A 14,481-nucleotide genomic window follows, 5' to 3' on the forward strand; every position below is an offset into this window, starting at 1 on the left:
AATGTTCTACTTAACAGAGTGTGAGAAAGTTTTTGTCTTAACGAGATAATTTTGTAAATACAGTGAGATCTCATGGATTCGAATTAGTGGTTTGGGGCTTTAACACCTCAGTTCTCTCTTCTCTCCCAACCAAATGTAAAGAATATATTAAGGAGTGGGAAGCTTGTTCCATGTTCCAGGTATCTGTACTCTTTTCTTGACATATTTATAAAGATATAAGCCATTAAAACATTGCCTTTCCATGAGAACTGGATTTTTAAATGCCTTTAAAATAAGCATAGGAGATGAATGTATCTGGGCTGATTTCAAGAGCCTAATACGGTCTTTCCTTAACTGTACTGTAAACTCTACCCCTGTCCCACATCTGAATGTCTTCTAATGATAACAGAGAGTTAGGAATTTCAGCTTTTCTTGGCATTTCTCTAAATATTGACCAGTTCCAGTTTCACAGTTGAATGTTTGCCCCAGTGATAAATAAGGCAATTACCAAGGGAAACATGAATCAAAATCAATAAAGCCAGCATTCAAATAGCTTTAGGTAATATTAGATTAATTAGTTAAGATAATTTAGGATGCTTTAAATGACCAAGGTGTGTATTGATTATTAAAAGACACAGAAGGGACAAATTATTTCTATTTGAAGGAAAATGCCAAAGCTCTGTGACATCTTGATTACTGTGTGAGGACTAGTTAAAAAGAAAAAGGCAGAGCATGGGTATTGCATGAGGAGGATGAACAGAGGTCTTAGGAAGCAAACAGATACTCTACTCAGTGCAATATGAATTATGAAAGGCTCTGCCAATAAATCATTTGAGCACCCAGTGTGTATAAAACAACCTCAGCTGTAACTGTGATTTACCATGCATATAGAAATGAAATGAGCTTAATTCTTGCATGCCAGGGGCTATCTCATCAAAAGTTGTCTTATCAAAACCATGAAAGATAAAGACAGATGCTGTTAACCATTTAAGAGCACCTGTAGTACAGCCATACTTCTATTAAATATTAATGCTTGTGTTTATAACTAGAGTAACTTATTTGAAAATACTTCATTAGAACTCAAATATACAAACCCTTATTTATGGTTACTGATGCAGTGTAGTACTGATGCACTGGAGGAAGTGCCTAATAGATGTGTAATAGAAAACACCCCTTACAGGCAGAATATTTTAATTTTACTGCTCTCTATGTTTTTATTATCATTTTGGAGTTATCCTTCTCTTCTCTCTTCAGCATTGTCAGCTTTTTAACATACAGAAACTGTAAAAGCACTGTTAAATTAATTGAAAATTCAGTTGAACTTCTTGCCTGAGTACTGGTTACATTTCAGTGCCAGTTCTGACTCCAGCTGTTTTTGGTTTCCCACCTTCAACTAGAGTAATTTAGAATAGTGTGAGTTCCATTTCAGATACTGGTGTTGAAAGAAAATTAAAAGCTGGAAGAGAAAATAAACTGCTGTGGAAAAATATGTGGGCATCTTTGGGAACAACATTGCTTATTGGTTATGTATTGTGCCTCACTTGAACACAACCTACAAGAGGTGCTATTACAAATTGTTTATTTGGGAGAAAAGATGTAAGTTGTTTTTAGTGGGAGATATAGAAATCCTGAATTGCTTTCCCACTTTCCCTTTCATTCAGGTTTTATAGAAATTGCTTTCTTTCCTTATTGCCTAAATGTTCTTATGCCAATGTCCATGCACACCCCTCCTCCTCCCAGCTTTTTTCTTTCATGCTTGTTATTTGAACATAAAACATGGCAATTCTTCTATAGGTTGGAAAATATGACTTGTTAATGGTAAAAGTAAGAATCAGGTACCAGAAATCATCTTAGTGATTTGATATTAAATGACTTTGGCACTTGCCTTTTTTTCCTGATACATTAACTTCCGTAAAACAAGCTAAATATATGCTAACTTTAGATGAAAAGGTGTATAAAGGGTGGTCAAGAAAAGGGAAACACTTTCAGGAAGGTAGTAATGCATATGAGATCTCATTAGACTAAACTTATTCAAGTGAGCTTTACGTAGGTCATACCTCATTGCATAATGATTTGCTTTTTACTTTTCTGGAAATGCATCTCATGAGATACGAATGTTTTTGTTGAAGAGTGATGCCTAATGAATTTTCATTAGAATGCAAAAAGTGATCTAGTCAGTCTTCACTAAGTGTCTACATAATAAAGTAACAAGACCTTTATTTATACTTTTGGCTGTGTTATATGGGTTAGACAATATAAAAAGTTCAGTATAAATGAAGACAATTGCAATGAGCTCTTATTGTAAATGAGAACTATGCCTAGTATGCTTAGCTAATGTAAGAATAAAATTGAATATACTTAGTGCTGTATGTGACATGATTTGGTCAGTGTATTACCAACAACCATTAACTAACAATTAATTTGACCTGTATTGGCTGATACAGTTTTAAGTATGTGTACAGATTAATGGCTATAAATATCTCCCTTTATAAACTCAAAATGGCAATAGAATTGTTTCCCAGTGCGTGTGTTTCCATGTTATTTATTATAGAATCGTAGAATGGTTTGGGTTGGAAGGGAATGTAAAGATCACCCAGTTCCAACTCCATGCCATAGACAGGGACACCTCCCACCAGACCAGGTCGCCCAAAGCCCTATCCTTGAATTCCTCCAGGGACAGGGCATCCACAGTTTCCCTGGGGAACCTGTTCCAGTGCCTCACCATCCTCTGAAGGAAGAATTTCTTAGAAACATCTAAACTAAATCTCTCTTCTTTTAGTTTGAAACCATTCTCCCTTGTCCTATTATTATCTGCCTGAGTAAAAAGTTCCTCTCCATCATTTTATAACTCCCTTTTAGCTACTGGAAGGCCACTATAAGGTTTCCCCAAAGCCTTCTCTTCTTCAGGCTGAACAACCCCATCTCTGTCTTTCTTCAAAGCAGAGGTGTTCCAGCCATCATGGAAGTTGACTGAACTTAGAGTTTCCAGTAAAACTCTTTTTTTTTTTTTTTGACACAAACACAGAACAATCCTCATGATTTTTATTATTTTTTAAAATATTTTTTTAGAAAAGGTAGGTTACTTAAGAAAAAAAAAGTTATTTTTATTTTAGAAAATGTGCAAGAATTAAGATTTTTTTTTGAAAGAAAATACATTGGTACAAAACAGAGGTGAAAGTTGAAATAGTGGTGAAATCAAATTAATGACATTTAGAATATAATAGGTGGTTGTGTTTAATAATTATCTGTGCAGATCTTAATCCTGGAGTAAACATCTTTTTCAGTGTCAAAATGTGAAATTTTGAAAAGGGAGGATTTGGATATGGTAAAGGAGGGCACTGCAGGTCAGTGATTGATCCAAGTGGGTGAGGTAGTTGTATATAGGGGCGGTATCTGTGAACTTCTTGTTATACTCTGTCCTGAGAGTGTATTCAAGAGTAGCAGGAAAAGTGTAAAAGCCTACATAATTTTCCACCTCCTTGAGAGTGTCTGAATGTTTACGCCTCTTGCTTTGTTACCTCTTGCATAATTCACTTTTGGGGTGGGTGTCTTGTTTCCTGGGAAGTGCACATGGCTATTTCTGTCTAGACAGTGCTTTGGGACAGCTCTCTGTGCTGGCGTGGTGCCGGATGGTAGGCAGTCTCCTTTAAAGCAGTGTTCCATTTAGCAAATGCAGTTGTTTGCTTAACAGCTTGGTAACAATGTTTTGGCACCTAAAACCAAAAACGGTCAAGATTTGCATCTCTAAGAAATGGAACAAATCATCACTGATTGGTCTCCCAAGCTTCTCTATTTTGTAGTTAATAAAAAGGTATATTGTAAAATAAGCACTTATTTTTTTACACTGTGCACATTCAAGCAAAGTCTTCATACATTTGAAAGTTTACAGATAAACCACAGTTTCTGAATACCCATGGTGAGATTTTAGATTTTTACATTTGAAAGTATTATTACATTTTTTCATGTATATGTGTTACTAATAGAACTGTGGGCAATGTATATCCCTAAATCCATGAAGAATTTCCTAGCAGATGGTCTTGCTGTGTCAGTCTTTCTGTTCTGTCTCACTATCTTTCTGTTCTTGACACAAATACCTGCTGGAGTTTATCTAAGACTGGAAGAGTTTATTGACTAAAGATACAATTTTTTGAGTCAACAAATTTCAATATACTAATCTAATAGACTTGCTTCATATTTCAGGAGTGAATATGTAAACGGTTAAGATAAATGAATTATTTTTGATGTAATTATTATTTTGAATACAGTAAATCATATGAAAATAATCTCGGGAACATTACACCCAGCCTGTATCAAAATGTATGTATTACCTGTAAATAATATAAAAAAAAACAAGAGGAGCAAAGTCAATTAAAAAGTCAAGTATGATTTGCTTTTTATTTTCATAAATTGGCTATATAGTTTTCAATTCTTTTTAGGTCTACCCTAAAAAGGTCTACCCAAAATTTTATCAGAAATATCTTACAAAATCTTACATGTCTACCCAAAATTTTAGACCATGGACAGAAAATTCTGTGGGCAGTTGCATTTCATTTGTTTTAAATAATTTTTATTGAATTGAATTAAGCACATTAGTTGTGGACTCAAAACAGAATAAATGCATTGTTCATTGTAGTTACAAAAACTGTTTTATTTTACATGTGTAGAAAATATTGACAGTTAATATGGAATTTATTTATAGAAACATTTAGGTTAGAAAAGACATCTAAGACAATCTGGTCCAACCTTTACCCTAGGACTGCCAAGTCCACTGTTAAACGTTGTCACTAAGCTTTACATCTACATGTTTTTGAAGACCTCCAGGGATGGTGACTCAACCAATTCCCTGGTCCAATAAAGCCTGTTCCATTTAGTATTGTAAATGCCTAAGTGCTTTGTTGCATCTTAGAAGTAAGGATTTTGATAGTTGTGTATGCTTTGGTACTTTAAAGCTGTATTGCTCAGGGGAGAGTTGATGATGCATCTCCTTTCCTTCTTTTAAGGACAAGTCAGAGATGACCCAGCATAACTGTCCAGCCCCCTTTCCAGCAACAGCTGTTTTCTGAGTTACAGAAGCTGAGTATTAATAAAAAGGAAAACGATAAAAAGGAAGGCTTAGTAGTCGGAAAATTATGATAAAATCCTTTGAAGTTAAAAATTTGGTATGTGTAATTATGTTTTGTATGTAATAGCATATGAGATAAATAATTACTTCTTTCAGGCATTGTTCCATGTTCACAGTTAAGTGCATGAATTTGTCATTAGAGTTGGTACATTCCGGAAGGGTTGGAAATTTACTGGGAATTTTATATGCTATAAATTCCACTGTGACAGGTCAGGCCATGTCTGTTACTTACACACTTACCCTATGTGTTTGATGCAGAAAATTCCAGTTTTCCTACCTTGAATGGTGTTTGTTGTAACATGCATGATTTATTAATAAATTTGATCAGAGATGGGGAAGATTTTACTGATGGGTGTCTGCTATGCTTTCCAGAAGGGACAAAATAGTATTTTATGAAAATCACCTCTTTGATGCTGCAAGAATCAGTTTCTAAAGCCATAATACAGTCCCAAATGATACTACCTTGGATTTTTCTATTACTCCTTGCAGTAGCTACAAATACAAAATAATCTCTAAGAATAAAAAGAGCAGAATGGTTTTGAGTAGTACACATAAGATTAGCATAAGGTCAAGTTTGCAGGAACAGCATGAAGTTAAACAAAAACTCTTTGCATAAGTTGGATGTATGCCTAGAACTTCTGTAGTACTGTTGATCCTATAAGATTTAAAAAAAAAAAAAAAACATTTATAGATTAGCATGGCATTTTCTTAATTACCTTTAAATTAATACATTTACACTGCATTATGGTGATATGCCATTCAGTAATGTTCATCTAAGCTTCCATCTATAAATAGTACATGTAATGGCTGTTGAGTTGATTGACCTTGTTTATCCAATGAGGCTGAAATGTAGGTATCAAGCTCTTTCCACAGTGTCATTTTTATTCTATTGTAAAGAGATTTTAATTTTTCAGGGAACAGATAATAAAGCGATGCAAATCTTAGTAATGTAGATATTTTGGACTTGCGTGTAGTTAGAAAGAAGACCAGAAAGAATAGCAGGGGAAAAATACTCTTACTTTTTAGAGAGAGAGTGTATGACACCCTAGATCTATAAAGAAAGTAAATTTAATACCATCCTAACTGCTTGAAAGTTGTAGTTCCTGATCTGCTCTGTTAATAATAGCCTCATGACCCTTGAAGGCTCTTTGGAACAAAGTTTTTTCCAAAGACCAAACAAAAAGAAAAAATACAATATAAAATTTTAATTATGCGTACAAACATAGAAGAAAATAATATAATTGTAGTTATGTACAAAAGCCATTAGTAGAAATAGATTTCTTGAAGATTTTTAAGGAATGTCAGAAAGAAAAACCCCCCAAAGTAGCTTTGCTCCAAATGTTGTTGTATCTTCAGCTTGTACAGTTTAACTTTCAGGTACCACTTCTTTGCCAATGAGCTGTAGCACTGTGACTGGCAGATGATATTCATTATCTAGAAGTAAGAGTAGGGGAGAATTTCGGTCTTCACTGTTAACTCATATGGGGCTAAAAATCCCCATAGTAGTGCCTTGTGAGACATTAAAAAATGTTAAAAGAAAGCATTTTCTTTTCACTATTCAGTTTTTCCAGTCCTATACTTTTATAAGAGAATTCTACACTTCAAAGTGTGAACAAAATAGGGGAGCCACAAATATGACAAATATGTGACCACAAGAAGAGAATCCTTTTTAAAAAGTTAATCAGTTGTTTAGGTTATGTTCACAAGATAGGTTAAAATACATGCTTAGTATGTAGTGGCATAGTCAACCAATATGATTTAAAGGAACAGCTGGATTGGCTGGTGTCCTAGGCTTTGAATGTGAATTGATTGCAATGAATTTGAATCTGACCTGGGTTGTACCAGTAGCCATTTTTCCTGGTGTCAGCCTTCTTCTACCTTGCTTTATTATTTCAGACTCTATTCTGGTTTCATCTTCATGATGGAGAAGAATCTAAAGTTGAAAGCTTCTCTGGTTTTGTTGGAAATAACTGGTTTGGATTGAATATCCCAAAATGTTCAGTCTTCTGCAGATGCCAGATACAGAAAGTTAAAGCTTCAGACTGACATCATCTGAAAGCAAGCTTTATGTAGGGGGGTGGCCAGGCGACCTTCATGGTCTGATATTAGTGAAATATGCAGGAGTGTGGCACTGTTATTGAGATGTCCTCTATTGAAAATCTGAAGCTCTAAGACCCCTAATTTATTCTCTTTCTTCCCTTTTGGGGGATTTGGTGAATATGATTCATCCCATTTGGCTGACAGGACTTGTCATCAGAGCCATGTACTGGGTTCTTCTTTTTAGCAATGTTGAAAACATGGAAAGCTATGCCTTCAGTATGAAGTGCTAGATATGGATGCTTTTACATGGTAATACTTTGTGTTTCATCACTGTTGCCAACCACAGTCAAAAAGACTGAAATGTATAAATGTAAATGTAGCTTAAAAATAGATAATGGACTGTTTCATTCAGGCTGCTCCACCAAACAGGTGTACAGATGTTTTGTTTGAATTCTGTTCTAAAATTAAAATTTTAGAATCCTCCCACTGGAATTCTTAAACTTAGGTGTTTAATAAATGTGCTAGTTTGAAAAAAGTTATGAACACCCACTGTCATTTTTGACAGTGATACAAACTGTGGATGCTGTGTAAATCAGGCCGCTTAGATAGTATTTTATTTTATTTTATTTTATTTTATTTTATTTTATTTTATTTTATTTTATTTTATTTTATTTTATTTTATTTTATTTTATTTTATTTTATTTTATTTTATTTTATTTTATTTTATTTTATTTATTTTTTAGGCTATGATCTGTGAATATTTCATATACAGCTAGAGATGAAATACCTGAAAATCCATTTCATGAGCAATTTGAGTAGAGGAAAATTAAAAATAGTTGTGAGCCTAGAAAAACAGCTAGGAAGTTTGCAAATAACTAGGAGAGAAAGAAAGCTGAGGTAAAGCTGTTTATTCTTAGGGATAGAATTGTGTTTGCTGATGAGATTTATTATTCTTTGGTTCCATACTAATATTTGAGGCAGAAATTCAGTGTAAATTTGCAGGATTATGTACATCATATTATATGAGCAGATCATGGATAATTGTAGGTTGTTAGCACTGTGTGATCCACAGAAAGACGACATTTTTAAAGTCAGCCTTTTGATTTATTGTCATCATACTGGGGTATGATATGCTTGTAAATAATAATTCAGTGAAAACTGGAAGAGTGTGTCATGAATGCATCCAGGATCTATGATTCAGTTGTGGGTTGGACTACAGTTACAAATATTTTAAAATAGCTTTTCAAAAGCATTGCTCAAAACACCTTTTTAATAAAGGGTATGATTATCTAATTTGCAAATCTTCCTCCCACAGCGTAATGCATAATTTATTATGCAAATATTAGTACAGAAAATTAGTTAACACAATAAATATGGTTTGAAATGTGAGGAAGAATAAATAATTCTGTTTTTTTTTTCTAAATAATCCAGTAATTACTTCAGTAATATATAAGCTTTAAAAATTTCCTGTGAGAATTATTTTAGTTTTTCTAATTTTGCTGACTGTAAGATGCTGTAACACACGATGATGAAGGATCAATAGAAACAGTTACCAGTAGTGATTTTTCTCCCAGGAGTACTGAATCTTCTAAAATTTAAAATACAGTTTCTAGTTTTTTTATTACGTACACTTTGTTGTCAAGCTGCTAGAAGTTATAAGTTATAATTATGACTGACTAGATTGTCTAGGCAAACTTGTATGTTCTAGGTTAAATCTAATCAGATCTAAACAACCAGTGATTCTGAAAAATCATGGAGTTCCAACCCTTTTGAAATTACCAGGTATATTGTACATTAAATGTCATTAAAATGTCATTGATTTTACAAAAATGAAGATAATTTTGAAAATATTTTTTTATTACTACCATCCTTTATCAGGATTTCCCACTGATTGTTTGGATTTAAGAGAATTGATACAAATTCCTTGTTCAAGGACCTCTTTACATTCTCTATCACAAAACAGAACAAACACCCAAACCCTCTTGGAATATGAACTGTTTTTCTCTGCCTTTGTTTAGGAAGCTGCTGCAACAAAGATGAATGCAATAAAAACTGGTGGCAAGGAAGTTAGATGATTATCAATATGTTTATTTTTATCTATAATCTATCTATATCATCTTCTTTTGTCTGGTCATCTGTTTTGGTTTAAATTGTGTTCTACTGCAAATTAATGATTACTTATTATCATTAAACTGCTGAAAATTTCCAGCTAGTTACAGATTGTTTTTTTTTTTTTTTTTTTTTTTTTTTTTTTTTGTATTCATTAAAAATACATTAGTGGGTAGTTGTTAGACATGTAGCAAAATGTTTTAAAACTCTTTGTAATTTAATAGTGTATATATAGTCTATCAAACAATTATTAAAGTACTTCAAGTCTAAACATATGACTTGTCCTGAGAAAAGCCTGTTATTGCAAACTGGTTGCTACAGGTTCCCATTGCAGCTCCAAGAATATGTGGTCACTTTTAAGACTGAACACTAAAAACTACATGATTTGTATGAAGATTATTTTATCTATAGGGAATGTTAGGCTGCCATATGCCACAGCATGCCTTTATTTTATATCTTCCAGCTTCCTGTGAGATAGAAAGAAGGCAAATAATCTTAAGACTGTCAAAGATTCCGTGTTTTTCCTTCCTCATTTTTGTTTCATACCTTGAAGTGACAGAAAAACACTCTATATGATTCTTTGGTATACTTAAAAAGGGTTTAAAAATTACCTGGAATCATTAGTTTTTGAAAAGGGCTGCTCAGAAAAGAAATTTTCAATCTCTGGCTATATGTCAGCCTGAAAACTCATATTCCAAATGAGAGTTGTAACTTTCTGAGCTAAATAGGTTGGCATTCCTGCATGTGGTCCCACCTATATTACCAATATGCAATTATTGTATACAGAATGCAACCATGCTTGTTGGATCTTTGTTATGTGGGATCTTTGTTATGTGATGTGGGAGAGAAACTGCCAGAGAGGAAGAGTCTGATTAACATGCTCATTGCAAGCATCAGTAGATGTGTTGTCATTCAGCTCTCAGAGGAAATGCATAACTCTCCAAGGGCCACTGAGTGTCTGGGCATGCATGCAATGAGATGAGGCATTGCTTGTTGCCTGGGGAAAAAAAATGGCTCTAACATCTTGCTAGACTCTAAAAGGAAGGTGCCTCTTTCACTTCACTAAAACAAAACGATTTCATACACTTTTCCTTTATTACTCTCTAGCTGCTCAAAGTGCATGTTACCTGCTAGGAGAGTAGTTGCAAAATGTTCTCTGGGACTTCATTCCTCAGTTTTAATGGGAAGGGAAGAAAAAGCTCATTACTTTCTTAAATGTGAAGGAGAATGGAACTGATGGAGGAATAACCTGGTTACGTTGGTTGGATCCTGGATGCAGAATTTTTCTGTCTTTTAGAGCATATAAGCTGTAGGAAAGTTTTAGTAATAAAAGTTTTGAAAGCTTACAAAATGGTATGTGAAATACATATTCTGCCACCAAAAAATCTTGTTTTAAATAATACTAATAGCAGTAGGAACATTGTTTATAGTGAATTTGTGAAATGAAATGTTTGATTATAACCAAACACTTACAGAAAATATGGTCTTGACTATTTCTGAGCCATGCAGGGATCATCTTTTTCTGTTTTGATCAATCTTGCTTGTCAGTCAGCCCTCACTGCGGAGAATTTGGGGTAAGCTGGGCTGTTGGATGGCTCATTTCTGGGAGACTTTCTGTAATGGAGAACTGTACTTGTGTGCAGGAAGAACACCTTACAATCTGCAATCTTTGAGTGGTCTCTTTTCCACTTTTTAAAACATGGTATTAGGGCAGTGCTTATGTTATAAGGATGCTTTGAAGAGATCCTAATGAGTTGTCTGTTGGCTTAATGCTTGCATTGAAAGGCCTGTTATAGTGTCTAATTACTACTGAAGAAAAATGGTGACAAGAACATTGACAAGTATGTAGAGGCCTGATTCCTAGAAAAGTTAGCTTAAAAATATTGTATGCGTAAGTATCATTGAATGAATAAATAACTCCATTAAGAGCATTAAAAGTGTTTTGCATGGTAGGAGTTGCATTTTCTTCTGTTAACACAAGATCCCCACATACAGCCTAATTTTCTTTTGTTACCTGTAACATAGATGTTGCTATTACAAGCCTGTTTGAATTTTATTGCCAATTTCTATGATTGTCTGGAAGATTAGCTTTTCAATAGCTCAATGATTATTATTTTTTTCAATCATAACAAGTTAAGTATTTATTTTTACAAGACTTTTAGCCTAGTTAAAATAGAATATGGTGAAGCATACAGCCCCACAAGGCTGCAAAGGTGTCTCGGTCTTGACAATCCCTGCCTTATGCTTCTGCTACAGAAAAATTAATCTTGACCTGGAGACCATCATAAGGATGATGATCATAAGCCTTGCTACTACCAGGAACCTAAAGCCCGACTTCTGTTTCCTTCACAATCTGAGCATAATGTCCAAGCCCTTCAGTGTCTGAGAAGGAATATGAGAATAAATGTAAAGCTAAAGCATATTAATGAGAAAAAATAATTTACAGGTTTCTGATTGATGATAATTGGTATTGTGAACAAGACTCCCTTGGAGTCTGGCAATCAGAAAAATCAAGAGTGAACAGAGGTGCACATGTAGGAATAGCTAGCTAAAAGAAATTGCAGATTTGTACAATTAAGTTTATATATTATTCTACTTTTCAGTTGTAATAGCATCTTTTTTGACTTTTGGAAGTTTAAGGAATGTTGGAGCATGGCAAACTGTCCACTAATTCAGTTGGAATGCCCTCAGAGATTTGTTTTCTTAGTACAATAAAAATATGCGTGCATTACAAAGAGTCGTGGCTCAGAGTTTCCTTCAATAACAGTATTTCTACATAGTCAGGATCATGTCTATAGACAGTGATCAGTAATAATGAGCTGCTGCAACTTCTGTTTTTGCCATTTCCAAGTAGGTTCATAATGAGTACTTTGTGATGGGACATACTCCAGAGTTGGTGGCCTTCATTCATTTTTTTTTTCAACTAGTCAAAATATTTGCATGTGTCTCAGATATAAGAGCAAACAGTTTGTTAGACAAAGCTCAAAGAAGATACCTTATCCTTAGATGAATAGATGTATCCTTAGCAGTTGTGTATAACTAGTGATTTGGGAAACCTGAGAGAAGCATGTTTACAGTGAGAGAAAGAGGAGCTCAAAGTCTGCAAAAAGGAAGTTGTAATAGGCAAGACAGCAGACAAAAAGAATTTGCAGAATTGCCATTAGAAGGGAATCAATTAAAATAATTATTTCATGAAAAAGAAATATTAGTTTGCAAGTAGCATTTGAATTATTTATTATTTTCACTGTTACATTGTCTTTAATCTCTGCTGCTGTCTAGGTTGTGATTTGTGTGCTTTATTGTCTGTCATCTAAACAGTTTCTAAAGATAGAAGCATATGGGTTTTCCTATCTTCCATTATACAATAATAATAGTGTCTTGCTTCTGTAATCAAGCGAAAAATTGGGTTGAAAGGGACCTCAGGGAGGTCACAGAATCATCTAGGTTGGAAGAGACCTCCAAGATCACCTAGTCCAACCTCTGACCTAACACTAACCTCTGAACTAACACTAACAGTCCTCCACTAAACCATATCACTAAGCTCTACATCTAAACGTCTTTTAAAGACCTCCAGGGATAGTGACTCAACTACTTCCCTGCCCAATGATCAGAACAGGCCACCTTCTAAGCTGAGGAGTGTAAAATGAATAATTATTTGAGCTCTGAAGTTAGTTGATGTTGCTTTTAGGGCTTTCCCAGTCAAGTTTTGAATATATCTGAAGATGGAGGTTACATTGCTTCTTTTGGTGGCCTTTGATAGTTTTGTCTACTCAAGGTGATTTTTTCCCCCTAATATCTACCTGTAATTTTATTTGGGACAACTTGCATTGGTGCTCCTTTTCCTTTCATGGAGAACCTCCAAGAAGAGTCTGGCTCCATTTTCCTTGTTATCACCAGTAGGTTGGCAAAGAACTGCAAGATCCCTCTCTCCTTTCCCTCCTCCATCCAGGCTGATGGAGCTCAGCTCCCCTGCCTCTCCTTTGGGGTGGGTGCTCCAGCCCAGTCCATCATGGTGACCCTCTGCTGAACTCGCTGCAGCTCACTGCTGTCTGATTTGAATTGGGAGGTCCCATCTGGGACCAGCACCAGAAGAGTGAGCTCATAAATGAGATCAGAGAGGACGAATTGCATCCCTTGATGTGTTGCAGCACAGGATGTGATGGGCTTTCATAGCCTCAAGGACATAGCAGATCTTTTGAATCTTTGGAAAGTGATATTCAGCAGACTTGTTTCTAATGAGATCTCACTTTTTTTCTTCTACCTAGAATGTGCCACCTGATTTGTCCATCTGTACCTTCGTGCTGGAGCAGTCTCTGTCAGTACGAGCCCTCCAGGAAATGCTGGCTAACACAGAGGAAAAGGCAGAAGGGGTGAGTTATTAGATCATCACTTTTCATCTTGCTAATACAATTTTTTCCCCCTACTGTACCACAGTTTTCATGACTGGCACAAGCTTATGGCATAGTGAATCGCTTACATGTAAGTTTCCTTCTTCACTGCAGGAATGGTCTGCTTTTGAGAAATTCTAAACATTTGTAGCTTGCACTAACACTCACAAGTAGGGGGTATAAATACTCAATAACTTCAATGTGCTGCAGATCTTTATAGAGCTATGGGACTGGTTTAATCTGAGATCTCATTATCTCATGATATATGATCTCATTGTGATATATGAAGCTGGATCACTTGTTTAGAACAGCTAAATTTTCTTACTGACTGTATTAAATGAGACTGTCAGGTAGTCTTAAAATGACTTGGGTGTGTACTGTTTTTTCTCTGTAAATAATGACATTGTTCTATGTAGTCTGAGATAAAAAGTCACTTAACTTCAGAGGTGGAAATTGAGTAATAATGAGTCTTGGTGGAAAAGAAATATGAAAACTAGCATTTTTTTGTACTCTAGAGGATGAAGGATATAGGAATAACGATAATTCTTATGACTAACATATAGCTGTTTACATATAAATCCTAGTAGTGTAATTTACATTCTCTGTCATGTAATTAATTTGATTTTATATGATGTAGTTTAGTGTTTCATATATACACACTGTAGAGTTAACAGAAATGCTGTGTTCTGACCCAAATCCTGTAAACACTAAGTAGGGAAGAGTGAGATGGGAGGTCAGGCTATAGGAACAACAATTTATACAGATAAAACAGAAGGAGTGGTTAACCATAGCTCTGTCGCTTATGAAAGCTGGCAGGAGAGCAGCTTGCCTCTGGTATTTGTG

The 14,481-nt window shown here is 34.8% G+C and overlaps 1 protein-coding gene across 13 annotated transcripts in view; it reads left to right on the plus strand.

The window, feature by feature from the left end:
- Positions 1-14,481, plus strand: part of RYR2 (ryanodine receptor 2) — a 408,101-nt gene that overhangs the window by 113,590 nt on the left and 280,030 nt on the right. For all 13 annotated transcript variants that reach the window (XR_011094640.1, XM_068676244.1, XM_068676247.1 and 10 more), the window contains one exon: positions 13,516-13,620. Coding sequence is in view for 12 of the 13 variants with exons in the window: in XM_068676244.1 (XP_068532345.1) it covers positions 13,516-13,620 (105 nt within the window). In the remaining variant the exon portion in view is untranslated. The remainder of the gene's footprint in view (positions 1-13,515; positions 13,621-14,481) is intronic.

Source organism: Anas acuta, chromosome 3 (genome assembly GCF_963932015.1).
Source record: "Anas acuta chromosome 3, bAnaAcu1.1, whole genome shotgun sequence".
NCBI classification, from domain to species: Eukaryota; Metazoa; Chordata; class Aves; order Anseriformes; family Anatidae; genus Anas; species Anas acuta.